This window comes from Coenobita brevimanus, chromosome 97 (assembly GCF_032717465.1).
Source record: "Coenobita brevimanus isolate Jiangsu-jjx chromosome 97, ASM3271746v2, whole genome shotgun sequence".
Lineage (NCBI taxonomy): Eukaryota > Metazoa > Arthropoda > Malacostraca > Decapoda > Coenobitidae > Coenobita > Coenobita brevimanus.
The window spans coordinates 32,298,728-32,315,678 of NC_137050.1; the positions used below are offsets into that span (position 1 = coordinate 32,298,728).

Consider the following 16,951-nt stretch of genomic DNA (forward strand, 5'->3'; position numbering starts at 1 on the left):
AGGAAACTTGGCTATGATGTCCATGGGTGACCTGGGTTGCTTGCTTTTCCTTATTATGACTGGCTGTAGGTGATGAGAGCCACCAGAATTGGCACAGGCTAGAATGGAGAGGTGCCCATTCACTGTTTTATGCTCTGGAGTGCTGCCAGTATCTTTTGAAGCCTGGGTATTATGAGGAAGAGTACACCAGAAAAACCCAATCTCGTTTGCATTGTAGGTTTGAAATGTGAAGGCCCACCTCCTCCATCAGCTTCTGAAGATGCTGGACAAATGGCACCACAGCATTGACATAAACACTGAGCAACTTTCCAGTTATGGCCCTGTTAACTGTGCCATGGTACCTCCTGAACCTCTACAGCCAGCCTATGCTGGAAATCTTTCATTCCAAGATGTGTAACAAGCCTCTGTGCTGCATGTTAGATGTCCAGGCCATGCACAGAAACACTCTCAGCTCTGTCCTGCATGTACTGCATATATACAGCTTTATGAAGTTTCTCATTGGGCAGCTTCTTGTTCTTGAAAACATCCCCTTCCTCGTGCCTTCCATTTTCTTTGTTACCTTTGTTTTATCTTTACTCTTCAGGATGTCGTGAAGGATTGACCTCTTAAGCCCATACTTGTGCATGAGATCTCATGCCTATGCCATTCTTGTGCACCTCAGTCATCATCTCTACAGTGGTCGTAATCTTCCTTTTTGTGTTGTTAGAAGAGGAGGTCCTAGGAGATTCCTGGTCAGAAGCCATTTTTCACAATTACAGTGGGAAAACACTTTGCACACTCGAGAGATGTGAAACGCGCACATGGTGGTGTGAACGCAAGAAGCAGCAAGACTGAGGCTGACCATGTGTGTTACAGTGTGTCCACAGACTGGTCCCACCCAGACCTACTTGAAAGACCTACTGAAATTAGCCCCCAAAGAGCCCAGCTCTCTACCAATTCCCACCTGCTCCTCCCCACCCTAGCCCAAGTGGGGGAGAAAACCTCCACCATTGTTGGTAACTGTGTTCTGAGCCACCTCTCCTGCGGGGAGTGATCCAAATGGGTCGCATGATGTTCCCCCTGTAACAGATCTTATAAGTTAAAGCTGAAAAACTCTCCTGTTGGCACAGAGGCACCTGGAAGGGCTGTGTGATGTTCCCCATTTTATGGACATTATTCAGTATGTCGAACTGATTGTGCAGTGGCCTTCATTGTATCCATTAAATTTGATATCCAGTCTGTCAAGGTCCGTTAAAGCCAGGGTCTGTTGTAGACTATTAATTTCCACAGAAGGAGCTATAGACATTAAGGATATTTTGTTATTAAAATAAGTGCAAGATGCATAGATGGATTTGAGTAAAAGCAGGCAACTAAAGTTACCTACATAAAGAGACAGCATGTGTCATCCTGGTGCTGTCTGCAATCATGATTCCATAGATATTTCATTATTTTCCACAGAAGGAAATACAGGCACTAAGGATATTATGTTGTTGTTATAAGTGAGAGCAAGGTGCATAAATGGATGAGCTTTGAGTAGAGCTGAAAGCATGTGACTAGCTACTTGAAATATGAATCATAAAACAAACAGGCTGGCACCATCGGCAGGTACATTGGCATAAATAATTTATTATTTTCCACATAAGGAGCTACAAACATTGAGAATATTTTGTTATTTATTAACACTGAGAGTGGGATGCATAAGTTGGATGGAAAGGGTTAGAGCCGAATTAGGCGCCTTGCCACATAAGTAATAAAGGTGAGAGTAAGGTACCACCGTCATGCTTATTTATGTAAGCATTATTGTGTTTTCCTCAGAAGGAGCTACAAACACTGAGATTACTTTGTTATTTATTAAAAGAGAGAGTGAGAATGTTTGTCCAAGTCATGCACTAGTTATATAACACGTACTCCCAGTTACATTGAATTTGTCCACCCAGAGTTTTAGTTCAAGTTAGAGAGGTGTTACCATATTATTATTATTATTATTATTATTATCATCATCATTATCATTCATTCATTCATTCATCATCCAGTCCTACATTGCCCCATGAGGAGAGTAGGTGCCCAGGGCTAGGCAAGTTAGTCCTGACATGTAAGATGAGAGTGACCAGCCTCACTCATCTGTGAGTGGCATTACGTGAGGAATAAACACCAACCACCCCTTGGATATAAACCTTGACTGGCTCAGTCTGATTGGACTGCTATAATTACCCACTAAACCACCAGGCACTAAAATTTGGTTATATGGTTACCACTCAGCATAGTAAATGGTTTCCTGGTGTACAGGAAACCATTTGGCTTGTCATTCAGTGTAGTCACCCACAGGCAGAAGGAAGAGGAAAGAATGAAGGAAAGAAAGACAGAAGAGGGAGTGTAAAGTCACCCGTAGGCTGAAGGACGAGGAAAGAATTATTATTGTTATGATGATGATGATGATTATTATTATTATTATTATTTTTATTATTTGTGCAGTAGCATAGTAGCAACATCAGTGGTAGTAGTAGTAGTAGTAGTAATAGTAATAATAATAATAGTACTTTTATTACTGGTATTATTAATACTACAGTACTACCTTTGTTTCATTATGTCTTTTACACAGGAAGGCAGCACTGGTTCCCTTGATCCTAGTGAACAGTTTGAAATGATTGCCTCAGGACAGTCGTTTGATAAGACCCCAGAAACTGAGGTAAGTGCTACATTGTGTTGGTATTCTGAGTTCAGTAAGTTTAGAATTTGGTGTGAATACTATACTCAGTGTGTGTGTTGTATTTTTACTTATATTTTGTGGAGGAGCAGAGTTAAGTTGAAGGTACAGTAATACTCCAATATACAATACCCCTAGATGCAATACCTTGGCTTAACGATTGGGGTAGAAGTAACACCATACCCCGCCTATTGATGGCTAAACCCCAGTTTAACCTGCCCCGTCCCGGCCACTTTTCGACCACTGGTACCCCCCAATCCCGGGCAATTTTCGACCTTTTTTTTTTTTTTGCTAAAACTTTCGCTTTTGGTGAGAAACATCGAAAATTCATAGAGAAATCGCTCACCTGAGGTTTAAAATACTCATTACAGGTAGGAGAGCCTCTTTACTTTACTGGGTTTTCTAACAGGCTGGCACCAAAGAAAACGAGTTCTATGGGAGGATAACTATTTCACACCACTCATAAACGATATTTATTTATTTACTGTTACGAATTTATATGTAGTACAAAAGTATATTGGTTTTCAAGCAGTAATATAGGCATTATAAGCATTGTTTCTCTCACTAATACCTGACCTTTTTTTGCCACATTACCTGATCATCATTTCTAACTGTTTCTTCCTCTAATGCTATGTAAAGTTTGTCCTCCACATTGTCATTGATTGGGGAATCACTCTGGCCCTGAATTTCGTACCGTGGCATGACATGGCTATACTGGCCAGGTCACTGATAACAGGTGAATTGCTGAGAAAAGGGCATGCAGGGGGGGGAGGTCATGCTGGGTAAGGCATTGTCTCTGCCTGGCATCTTGTTGAGGCAGGTGTCCCGTGTATACGTACCAAAAATGACTCGCGAAAATTGAAAATTGTGGAAATTATGAACCTTGCAATTGCAGGACGTTGAAGTACGTCCTCGGGATTAGCTGTGACAAAACGTGAGGACTTGGAAGTAAGTCCTCGGGACGGCACGGGTTAACGATGGGTTTTGATTTTTTTTTTTTACTGATTTTGATATTTTGACTAAAATTGTGTGTTTAGGTTGATTCATAAACAGTTTTTAGACTTAGATTAATGTGTTTTAGCCATAGGTGGGGTGAACATTGTCATTTTGGGGTATACTTTACTAAGTTTGATTTTTTCCAGACATATTTGACAATTTTCAGATTTTATTTTTTGGTTTTAGTTAGGTATTTACAGGTGTTAGGCTTAGGTTAGCTTCTTTTACAGCTGGTAGGCCATTTAGATTGGCTTTAAACTTGTTTTTGGGCTCATTTGGGTGGGTTTTAGACTTGGTTGGGGGGGAAAACCAAGGCTGAAAAACACATCCCATTACTTTACATGTTAAAACTTCCCCAAAATACTATACCCTGCCTAACGATGGGTTTTGCCTAACCAATTACATCGTTAAACTGGGGTATACCTGTATTGGGGTGGGAATGTTTTGAGTTATGTTGCTGGGAAACTAATCATATAACAGTCCATCATAAATTGAACACATTATAACAGGTTCCCTGAAGATACATTTCTTGAAATAGTCAGCCACACAACATAAATACAGTAATATTCCAGTAATCCAATGCCACTTTAACTGACATCAGTTATTATCAGACAAAGCAGAAACTCTAGCTGAATTAAAGCAAATCCAACTTTACAGCATCAACCAACAGTGCACAGCATAGATGGAAACCAAATTTTTCAGGCTGCTTGCCACACCCCACCACACATGCCACCAATGATGCCTACCAAAACAGAGTCCAGAGTACCTGGTGCCAGCAGCGTGAGGCTGTGCCAGCCCACACAGCTTACCAATGATAGTGTACTGGTTGGTCTGAAAAGTCGCAAAATCTAGCAACTACATATTTAGTTGCAACTCTTTGGAGGCCATGGCAACCTGCGATAATTTTAGCCGCTATCCTTTGCTTGGCAGAATATCTAGTGGATTCATACAAAAGTATTCACCATACACACGTTTCTGTTATGAATTACTCCTGGAGAATAATGAGTTATTCCTGTAGTTGTTCGGTAATTAACTGTATATGTAGAACTCTAGTAGAGGTCTATCTATTTATCTGTCTATAGCCTGATGGCACAATCGTGTAAGAGATGGTCATTTGATTTTGAGTTAGTTGTTTTATGGGGAGGGGCACTAAACTTTCGTCAGTCCAGTTGTTGACTCATAAGGAACATGTATGGGTTGGTTATATGGTTACCACCCAGTGTTGTAAATTGTTTTTGGGCTTACATGAAGCCATTTTGCTTGTTACTCAGTGTAAAGCCATTTAAAAAGGAAAGTCTGTCTGTCTACAACCAGATGCCATAATCCTGTAAGGGGTGGCCATTTGTTTTTGAGTTAGCTGATTTATGATGATGGGCACTAACCCTCTGCCAACCCACTTGGTGACATGTAGGGAACACATATGGGTTGGTTATATGGTTACCACCTAGCACTGTAAATGGAATACTGGTTTACAGAAAACCGCTAGGCTTGTTACTGTAGGTACAGCCACCTGAAAAGGAAGAAAAGTAATAAAAAGTGACAGGAAAGATGGGAGAAACAGGAAAAGAGAAGGGTAGACACAGGAAAAAGAATGATAAAGGTGACGCAAGAAGTAGGCAGCATTACATCAAGTGAGTGGATGATGGTCACCACCACAGAAAATTAGAGTAAGAAGGAGTGGCAAGAAAGATGGGAGAAACAGGAAGATAGAAGGGCAAACACAGCCACACGGAAAAAGAATGATAAAGGTGACAGAAGTAGGAGGCATCACTACATGAAGTGAGTGGAGGTTGGTTACCACCACTTACCACAAAGTAGCAGAAATCTAACAAGAATTTTTCAACAAATTCTTTGATTTAATTTATAATTTGGACTTCCCTAGCTGAATGAAATGGTCTAGCATTAATCAGGAGAGAGTAGAGAGAGAGTTTCATATGTCAGTTGCATAAAGGGCAAAATTGCCTATTTGAGCTTAGGTAAACAGGCAAGTGATATGGGGGTGAGGGATGCAATTTTCTTATGTATTTCCACACACACACACACACACACACACACACACACACACACACACACACACACACACACACACACACACACACACACACACACACACACACAAGTAAAGGAAAAAACTGATAAGAGGACAGAGGACGAATGTAATACTTTTATTTGGAGAGTGATGGATATGAAAGTAAAGAAGTGGTATGTAAGGAAATAGAAGTGAAGGAAACAAAGGGGGATGGCTATGAAAGATCAGAAATTGAGGAAACGGTACCAATGGAGAGAAGGAGAGAAGAGGGTATAAAAAACATCAATAATAATTTGAAAGTGGTATATACTAATGTTGATGGTTTAATATCAGCAAGGCTTGAAATTAACGATTTCTTGAGAGAATATGGGAACCTGATGTCATGTGCTTTGTACAGACCAAATTAAGAGAAGAAATTGATGTTCATTTGGGAGATGGTAAATGCAAACTGTGGAGAAGAGACAGAAAAGAAAAAACAGGAGAAGGAGTGATGATAGCCGTGAAGAACAACCTAAACGTAGATACCGTGGAATTGGGAGAAGGCAGGGCTGAAGTGATATATATGAAATTAGAAACTGGAGAGAATATGAAGAAAGATACGGCGGTAGTGTATGTTCCCCCTAAGACGAGAGCATGGAATGATGACGAATACCAAGAGATGTTTTCAGATATGGCTAGTTATTTACAAAAAATAATTGAGAAAAACAACAATATAATTTTGGTGGGTGACTTTAACTGTAAAGAGGTGACCTGGGAGGAATGGGACTCAGGAGGCAGTGAGGATTCGTGGGGCACTATATTATTAAATATAATAATGAATAATGTGATGACGTAATGGGTCAAAGAGAGACACGGTTCCGAGGCGAGGACACACCAGCAAGGTTAGATTTACTGTTTACCAAAGAACCCGATGTAATAGAATCACTGAAATATTTCTGTCCTATAGGAAAAAGTGATCATGTGGTCATTGAGTTCCAGATGATAATAGGGAACGTAGGGCCAAGAGACGAGCTTCATAGACAGGGAAGATACAACTTTGGGAAAGCAAATTTTACAGGACTGAGACAATTTTTTGAGGGTGCGGATTGGAGAAAATTAAGAGAAACAAGAGAGATACAGAGGAAGTGGGATATCTTTCTAGACCTGTATAATTTGGGAGTGGAAAATTTTGTACCAAGATTAAGGAGGAAAGAAAACAGGAAAAAGGAGTGGTTTAATAGAAGGTGTATGATAGCAAAAAAAGAGAGAGATAAGGCGTGGAACAACTGGAGAAAGAGAGGTAACAACAGAACAAAGGAAGAATATAAAAGACCTAGAAATGAATACACAAGAATATGTAGAGAAGAAGAAAGGAATTTTGAAAAATGTATAATAGACAAATGCAAGGATGAACCCAAACTGTTTTATAGATTTGTTAATGACAAACTGAAACAAAAGGAAGGAATCACCAAACTGAAAGTAGACGGAGAGGTCTATAAAGATGCAGCAGTGCAAGCTGAAATAATGAACAAATGTTTCCAATCGGTTTTCACTAATGAAAATGAGTTTGTGGAAGGGGAGGGAGTGATTAGAAATGTACCGGTGATAAAAGATGTAAAAGTGGAGGCACAGGAAGTGTATAAATAACTGGAACTCAAGATGTAAGGAATGCCCCAGGACCTGATGGAATTTCTAATTGGGTACTGAAGGAATGCAGAGAACAACTGGCGGATAAAATTCACAGTTTAATCGTATGCTCACTGGAAGAGGGGAAAGTTCCACAAGAATGTAAGAGGGCAAATGTGATACCAGTTTATAAGAGAGGAAACAGGGAAAAACCCCTGAATTATAGACCAGTGTCTCTAACCAGCATGGTCGCAAAATTGTGTGAAAAAATCCTGAAAGACAGATGGATTAAATATCTAGAAGAGATGAATATTTTGGCTGAATGTCAGTTTGGATTCAGAAGTGGAAGGTCATGTGTTTCCAACTTGTTGAGCTTTTACTCAAGAGCGATTGATGTGGTACAGGAGAGAGATGGTTGGGTGGATTGTGTGTACTTAGAGAAGGCCTTTGACAAGGTACCTCATAAGAGACTAATGTGGAAACATGAATATATAGGAGGACTGAAGGGGAACCTCCTGGAATGGATGAGAAACTTTTTGAGAGACAGACAAATGAGGACAGTAATAAAGGATAGGATGTCTGGATGGAGGGAAGTAACAAGTGGAGTTCCTCAAGGCTCGGTGTTGGCGCCAGTAATGTTCCTGATTTACGTAAATGATATGGTAGATAGAGTGAACAGTTATGCAAGTCTGTCTGCTGATGATGTAATGATCTTGAGGAAGGTAGAGGTTGAGGAGGGTTGTAAAATGCTGCAGGAGGATCTGGATAGGATATATGATTGGAGCCAGACATGGGAAATGAAATTTAATGTAAAGAAATGTAAAATATTGAAAATGGGTAAGAGTACCAGGAGGCCATCACTGAATTATTTGTTGGGTAACGAATTAATCACAAAAATGAGAGAAGAGAAAGATCTGGGAGTGCTGGTCCAAGATAGTTTGTCACCTGAAAAACACATTAACAAGATACAGTAAAAGTCCAATTTTTCGGCATCTATGGGACCAGGCAAGTGCCGAAAAATCAAAATTGCCGAATTATCAAAAACCCTACCCACTCAGTACCTTATATGTTTCGGTGAACACTATCATCACTACTCAAATCATTACCAATGTGTTTGGAGAGAGTACTGTATACTGTTTGATACTGTACAATACTGTAATGAATACAGTAATATACATGAATATGAAAAATAAAGAAATTAGTGAACATACTGTATATAAATGTAATGGTACAGTAGGCCTACAAGTTCACATGCACTTACCTAAACTTATAGTAGGTTCCTTATTTACATATGTACAATAGAAGGGGTTGATTGGAGTCTGCTACTGCTGGAAGAAGTCCCCAGCAGTTGAGGGTCCTGCAACAGGCTCTAAGGACTCTTCTCCCTGTTGCTGCGGCAGTAGAGTTTGAGGTTCAGAGACTGCTGTTGGTGATGGAGAGGAGGGAGCAGCAGAGGATGTACCTTCCTTGGTAGCTTTTTTTTTGCTAGACTCACTACATGATTGTCCTCTCTTTATGCTATGAGAGAAAGAGCTAGCCTCTGAGCTTCATGGCAGTGGTAGACTCGTTCCATCACTTCCACTATCTCACTCACTAAGGCGGGTAAAGGCGGGTAGCTAGCTGGCGAGCCTCATGGAGAATTTCAAGACTGACGAAAAAAATCGGAAAATCTGCCGAACGATCAGAGATTTTCGTAAATGGGACTATTTCTCAAAACTGCCGAAATGTCAGATTTGCCGGGGAATTGGATGCCAAAGAATTGGACTTTTACTGTAGTTAGAGAGACATATAAACTCTTGACTAACATAAGAGTAGCATTTCATTATATAGAGGAGATGATGAAAAAATTGATAGTGGCCATGATCCGCCCCAGGTTAGAATATGCAGTGGTAGTGTGGTCCCCACACAAAAAGAAAGATATAAACAAGATTGAGAGAATACAAAGAACAGCAACCAAGATGGTCCCCAGTCTGGCAGATCTGTCATACAGAGAGATGCTGGAAAAGCTGGATTTGCCTTCCTTAAATTTAAGGAAAGGAGAAAGAGGGGAGACATGATTGCAGTGTTCAGGACCATGGTGGGAGTAGATAAAATTGACCAAGAAGATCTGTTTGTATGGGATAAGAGAGCAAGAAGAGGACACGGAATGAAATTGAAAAAGTCAAGCTGCTTGAAGCTTATCAAGAAATATAGCTTTCCTTACAGAAGTATAGACTTATGGAATAGCCTGGACAAAGAGATCGTCCAGTCAAAAAACTTAAATGAATTTAAAGCTAAATTTGACACTGAGAAACAGCGACGGGAACCCACAAGCATAGCACATTTCGTGTATATCACAATTAGGTACATTAGGTAAATACATAAATATTTGGAACTACTTAGAAGAAAAGGTTGTGCAGGAGAAAAACATTCATGTGTGTAAAAGTAGATTAGATAAATGTGGATATGGAGACAGGACAACATGAGCATTGCTCAATTCCTGTATACTACAAATAGGTAGATACACACACACACACACACACACACACACACACACACACACTACAGCAAGACGGGGAAAGCGTGCACACTCTGTAAGTACTTACTCTGTTCATTTAGTATTACAAAATGGATACATACTTCAGTAAAACAAATTTGGAAAAGAAAAGGGATAAAAGTAAAAAGCAAAATGATGATTTCTACCAAGAACTGGTTGAAGTGGAGACTCACAATAGACTGGTTGAACGTGTACACAAACTAGAAATGGCTTTCAAAAATGAAATTGATGAAATAAAGAAGCAAATGCACTTGCAAAAGGAAGAGGTAGAAAAACTAGGAAGGGAGGCCAATAAGAAAGACACAACCATCAGTGAACTAACAGTGGAATTGAATACGCTTAGGAAGAAAGTGAGTGAAATGGGAAGTACAGTAGTCAATCACCAGAGTGTTATGGAAGAGTTAAAAAATGACACAGAGACAATTAGACAAGCAAGCAGTCTTATGGACCAGAACAGTGATATTGAGGAGAAGATAACACAGGTGAATGAAGCTGTGCAAAGCTTCAAAAATGATGTAGAAACCACGTATGCTGAAATGGTGAAAGTAAAGAAAGACTTAGAATCAAGGGTGGAGGAAAAAAGTATTAAAAAGGAAGTGAAAAGAATAATCCAAAACAATCCAAAGTTAGTCAGAGATTCAGTAGAAATAAATAAATCAATAGTAATCACTGGTATAGAAGAGGAAGAAATTAAAAACAAGATCACTAGAGACAAAAAGGAGATGGCAAATGTAATGAGCTTACTGAAAGAAGTATCAGAGGAAATCTGTAGTAAAGACATAGAGGAACACAAAAGGCTAGGGAAATACGAGAAAAGCAAGACAAGACCTCTAAAGGTGACTTTCCAGAGTGTAAACTCTGTGGAAGAGATACTAAAAAATGCAAAGAATCTTATGGAAAAAGAGGAGTTCAAAAATGTATGGATAAAAAGATGCCTAACACAAGAGGGACTGGAATTACTGAAAGAGAAAAGGGAGGAAGCAAAAACAAAAAATGAGGGAAGATCAGAAGAGGACAAGAAGAAATTTTTTTACAAAGTAATAGGATTGCAGGTACGAAAGTGGTACACAAACAGGATGGAAGAAAAAGGAGGAAGTTAGTAGAACCATGTCATGACAAGTATATACACAAGATGATAAAGTTGATGTACTCAAATGTGGATGGAATGGTATCTAAATTACTAGAGATGAATGATTATGTCAGAGAAAATGAACCACAAATAATATGCCTAACTGAGACAAAATTAACACCAAGGATATCCAGTGACATACTAAACTTAGAGGAATACAATATATGGAGAAGAGACAGAAATTTAAAAAAAGGAGGAGGAATTATAATATTAACTAAGAACAATCTAAAAGTCAAGGAAATAAACCTATATATACCATCACAAGTAGAACTGATTGCAGTAGAGATTGACACATCTGAAGGTAAAGTAATTGTAGCCAATTTGTATATGCCACCCAGATCAAACACATGGGAAAGAGACGAATATGAGGACCTGGCAGAGAGTACAATTCAAAGTATAAGATCCTTGCTACATAAAATGGAAGAGAAATCGGAAAGAATTATACTAACTGGGGACTTCAATATAAATATAAATTGGAATACTCTAGATATAAATAGCCAAGAAAGCTGTTGGGACCAAAAGCTCCTGGATCTCGTACAAGAGTTTTTCTTAACGCAAAATGTGAGGGAAACCACTAGAAAAAGAGGACTTGATGTACCTTCAGTGCTAGATCTAATATTTACTAGGCAAGAAAATGACATTGATAGTTTAATATATCACCCTCCACTCGGCAAAAGCAATCATGCAGTACTAAATTATAACTTCAGGATAGCATATGACATAGTAAACAGCAATGACAGTTAGAAAAAGACCATAAACTATAAAAAGGGAAATTATCAAGACCTAAAGAAGTATTTCTTAGAAGTTGATTGGGAAAATGAGCTTAGAGGACAAGATTTAAATGCTGTATATAAAAAATTTTGTGAATTTTATGAAATAGCAGTCCAGAAGTACATCCCACAGCACAAAGAAGCAGATAAGAAAATACAGAAATGGTTCAATACAGAATGTAAAAAATCAAAAGAAAGAAGAGATTTGTTGTGGAATAGATACAGAAGACACAATAGTGAAAGGGCGTATAATAATTACAAACAGGCAAGAAATGACTATACAAGAATAAGGAGGGAAGTCCAAAAACAATTTGAGGAGGATATAATAAATAAAAGTAGTGATCAACCAAAGCTGTTTTACAGCTATATCAGAAGGAAAACCAAAGTAAAAGATATAATACAATCCATTACGGACGAGGGAATCACTTATACACAAGAGAAAGATATTTGTGAAGCACTAAATAAGAATTTCCAATTAGTTTTTACAGAAGAAAAAATTTTTGAGAGGGACTATGTGGAACACGCATGTCCACACATACTACCAGATATACAAATAGCAGAAAAAGTAATACAGGAGGAGTTAAGTAGATTAGACAGAGGAAAAGCAAGTGGTCCTGATTAAATTTCATGTTGGATGTTACGAGAATGTGCAAAGGAGTTAAGTAAACCATTATTTTTAATTTTCATGAAATCCTTGAGTCAAGGGAAACTACCTGATATTTGGAAAAAAGCAAATATAGTCCCCTTATTCAAGAAAGGAAATAGACAAAATCCTCTCAACTACCGACCAGTATCACTGACCAGTGTTGTAAGCAAGGTCTTAGAAAAACTTATAAGAAAAGCTTGGGTAAATCATCTAGAAGAACACAGTTTGATAACAGAAAGACAGTTTGGTTTCAGAAAAGGAAAATCATGTGTTACTAATCTGTTGAGCTACTATGACAGAGTAACAAACACAATACAGGAAAGGGAAGGATGGGTGGACAGTATCTATTTAGATTTCAAGAAAGCTTTTGACACAGTACCACACCAAAGACTTTTATGGAAGCTGTACCATCAAGGAGGAATTCGAAGCAAACTGTTTTGTTGAATGCAAGACTTTCTCATAAAAAGAGAAATGAGGACAGTACTAAGAGGAAACTACTCATCATGGAAAGAAGTGACTAGTGGAGTACCACAGGGTTCGGTGCTGGCACCAATCATGTTTTTAGTGTACATAAATGATATAAACAGTAACACTGGAAATGAGAGCTATCTGAATATGTTTGCAGATGATGCAAAAATACAAAGGAGAATTACTAGCACAGACTCTTGTAGGGAGCTACAAGAAGAATTAATTAAACTTCATGATTGGAGTAGTACATGGCAAATGGAATTCAATGTGGACAAGTGTCATGTAATCAAGTTTGGTAAAAGTGGAAAAAGACCTGATTGGGATTATAAGTTAGGAAATAAAACCCTATACACATCAGAAAGAGAGAAAGACCTAGGTGTGATTATCAATAACAGACTATCTCCGGCTGACCACATCAGCGAGAAGGTACGGAACATGTATACTATCTATCTATCTATCTATAGCCCGACGCCCTAATCCCGCAAAGGGTGGCCGCAGACAAAACGCCTCCAGGTCACTCTGTCACCCACCATTTGACTACCCTCCCCCCAACTCACCCCCCCCTCCCTCATATACCTCTCAACTCCATCCCTCCACCTTGCAAATATGAGAATAGCATTCACATACATAAATGAAGACATGCTAAGAAGGATAATAACATCATTCATTAGACCAACCCTGGAATATGCATGAATAGTCTGGAGTCCTCATCTCAAAAAGCATATAGACAAGATTGAAAAAGTTCAAAGGGCCGCTACAAGATGGATACCAAGCTTAAGGGACCTAAGCTGCGAAGAAAGACTAAATAAACTGAATCTACCAACACTACAGGAGAGAAGGAAAAGAGGTGACATGATAATGCTATATAAGTGCATATCAGGAAAGGAGAAAATAGACATAAATGATTACTTAACATATGGAGAAGCATCAGCAAGAGGACACTGCAAAAAACTGCATAAGAAGAGAGGTGATAAAGACGTAAGGAAATTCAGTTTCCCAAACAGAGCAATTGATCAATGGAATGCACTACCGAATGAAATAGTGTGTGCCAAAACAATTCACAAATTTAAGGATATGTACGATAAATATGGTCTCAGACACGGGACAGTACGAGCTTGACTCATTCCTGTTAAAAATACAATTAGGTAAGAACAATTAGGTAAGAACACACACACTGTGCGTGGAGAAGAGACAGAAAAGAAAAAAACAGGAGGAGGAATGATGATACGAACATAAATATAGATACTGTGGAAATGGGAGAAGGCAGTGGTGAAGAGATAAATATGAAATTAGAAACTGGAGAGAATAGCAACAGAGATATGGCAGTAGTGTATGTTCCCCATAAGACAAGAGCATGGAATGATGATGAATGCCAGGAGATGTTGTCAGATATGGCTTGTTATTTACAAAATATAATTGAGAAAATCAGGAATATAATTTTGGTGGGTGACTTTAACTGTAAAGAGGTGAAGTGGGAGGAATGAGACTCAGGAGGCAGGAAAGATTCGTGGGGCATTATATTATTAAATATAACAATGAATAATGTGATGACGCAATGGGTCAAAGAAGAGACATGGTTCCGAGGCGAGGACACACCAGCAAGCTTAGACTTACTCTTTACCAATGAACCTGATGCAATAGAATATTTGAAATATTTGTGTCCTATAGGAAAAGGTCATCATGTGGTCATTGAGTTCCAGATGATAATAGGGAATTGCAAGCCAAGAGGCGAGCATTATAGGCAGGCAAGATATATCTTTGGGAAAGCAGATTTTACAGGATTGAGAAACTTTTTCGAAAATGTGGATTGGAGAAAATTCAGAGAAATGAGAGAGATACAGAGGAAGTGGGATATCTTCCTAGACCTCTATAATTTGGGAGTTGAAAAATTTGTACCAAGATTAAGGGGGGAAAGAAAACAGGAAAAAGGAGTAGTTTAATAGAAGGTGTATGTTTGCAAAAAAAGAGAGAGATAAGACCTGGAACAAATGGAGAAAGAGAGGTAACAACAGAAGAAAGGAAGAATATAACAAAACTAGAAATGAATACACAAGAATACATAGAGAAGAAGAAAGGAATTTTAAAAAAGGTATAATAGACAAATGCAAGGATGAACGCAAACTGTTTTATAGATTTGATAATGACAAACTGAAACCAAAGGAAGGAATCACCAAACTGAAAGTAGATGGAGAAGTCTATAAAGATGCAGCAGTGCAAGCTGAAATAACGAACAAATGTTTCCAATCGGTTTTCACTGATGAAAATGAGTTTGTGGAAGGGGAAGGAGTGATCAGAAATATACCGGTGATAAAAGATATAAAAGTGGAGGTACAGGAAGTGTATAAATAACTGGAAACCCAAGATGTAAGGAAAGCCCCAGAACCCGATGGAATTTCTAATTGGGTGCTGAAGGAATGCAGAGAACAACTGGCAGATAAAAATCACAGTTTAATTGTGTGTTCTCTGGAAGAGGGGAAAGTGCCTAAAGAATGTGTGGTACCAGTTTATAAGGGAGGAAACAGGGAAGAACCCCTGAAGAACCCAGTGTCTCTAACCAGGATGGTCACAAAACTGTGTGAGAGAATCCTGAAAGACAGATAGATAAAATATCTTGAGTATTTTGGCTGAATGTCTGTTTGGATTCAGAAGTGGAAGGTCATGTGTTTCCAACTTGTTGAGCTTTTATTCAAGAGCAATTGACGTGGTACAGGAGAGAGACAGTTGGGTGGATTGTGTGTATTTAGACTTGGAGAAGATCTTCGACAAGGTACCCCATAAGACTCTAATATGGAAATTAGAGTATATAGGAGGACTGAGGGGGAAACTCCTGGAATGAATGAGAGACTTTTTGAGAGACAGACAAATGAGGACAGTAATAAAGGATAGGATGTCTGGATGGATTGAAGTAACAAGTGGAGTTCCTCAAGGCTCGGTGTTGGCGCCAGTAATGTCCCTGATTTACGTAAATGATATGGTAGACGGAGTGAACAGTTATGCGAGTCTGTTTGCTGATGATGTAAAGATCTTGAGGAAAGTAGAGATTGAGGAAGATTGTAAAATGCTGCAGGAGGATCTGGGTAGGATACATGATTGAAGCCAGATGTGGGAAATGAAATTTAACCCAAAGAAATGTAAAATATTGGAAATGGGTAAAATTACCAGGAGGCCATCACTGAATTATTTGATGGGTAATGAATCAATCACAACAGCGAGAGAAGAGAAAGATTTGGGAGTGCTGGTCCAGGATAGTTTGTCACCTGAAAAACACATTAACAAGATAATTAGAGAGACTTATAAACTCTTGACTAACATAAGAGTAGCATTTCATTATATGGATGAGGAGACGATGAAAAAATTGATAGTGGCCATGATCGGCCCCAGGTTGGAATATGCAGCAATAGTGTGATCCCCACGAAAAAAGAACAATATAAACAAGGTTGAGAGAATTCAAAGAACAGAACCAAGATGGTCCCCAGTCTGGCAGATCTGTTGTACAGAGAGAGGCAGGAAAAACTGGATTTGCCTTCCTTAGAGGAAAGGAGAAAGAGGGGAGACATGATTGCAGTGTTCAGGACCATCTATCTATCTATCTATCTATAGCCCGACTCCCTAATCCCGCAAAGGGTGGCCGCAGACAAAACGCCTCCAAGTCACTCTGTCACCCACCATTTGACTCCCCTCCCCCCAACTCACCCCCCCCCTCCCTCATATACCTCTCAACTCCATCCCTCCACCTCATCCTCGGTCTACCCCTCCCTCTCCCTCCCTCCACCTCACCTACATACACCCTCTTAGTCAGTCTTTCATTCTCCATTCTCTCCACATGTCCAAACCACCTCAGTGTATTTTTCCTAATCTTTTCAACCACATCCACATCTACCCCACAATGTTCCTTCACTTCTTCATTCGTCAACCTGTCCCTCCACGTCACTCCACATGCTCCTCTCAAGTAACTCATTTCCACTGCTCTCACTCTTGACTTGTTCCCCTCTTGCAATGTCCACGCCTCGCTTCCATACGTCAGGGTAGGGATCACAATACCATCATGCAGTGACTTCTTAACTTCCATACTCACCTCCCTATTTCTCA

The 16,951-nt window shown here is 39.2% G+C and overlaps 1 protein-coding gene across 1 annotated transcript in view; it reads left to right on the plus strand.

Annotated features, from left to right (window-relative positions):
• Sec31 (COPII coat complex component secretory 31) overlaps positions 1 to 16,951 on the plus strand; it is a 485,856-nt gene that overhangs the window by 186,884 nt on the left and 282,021 nt on the right. Inside the window, exon 11 of the mRNA XM_080283301.1 lies at positions 2,579 to 2,665. Coding sequence (XP_080139427.1) covers positions 2,579 to 2,665 — 87 coding nt within the window. The remainder of the gene's footprint in view (positions 1 to 2,578; positions 2,666 to 16,951) is intronic.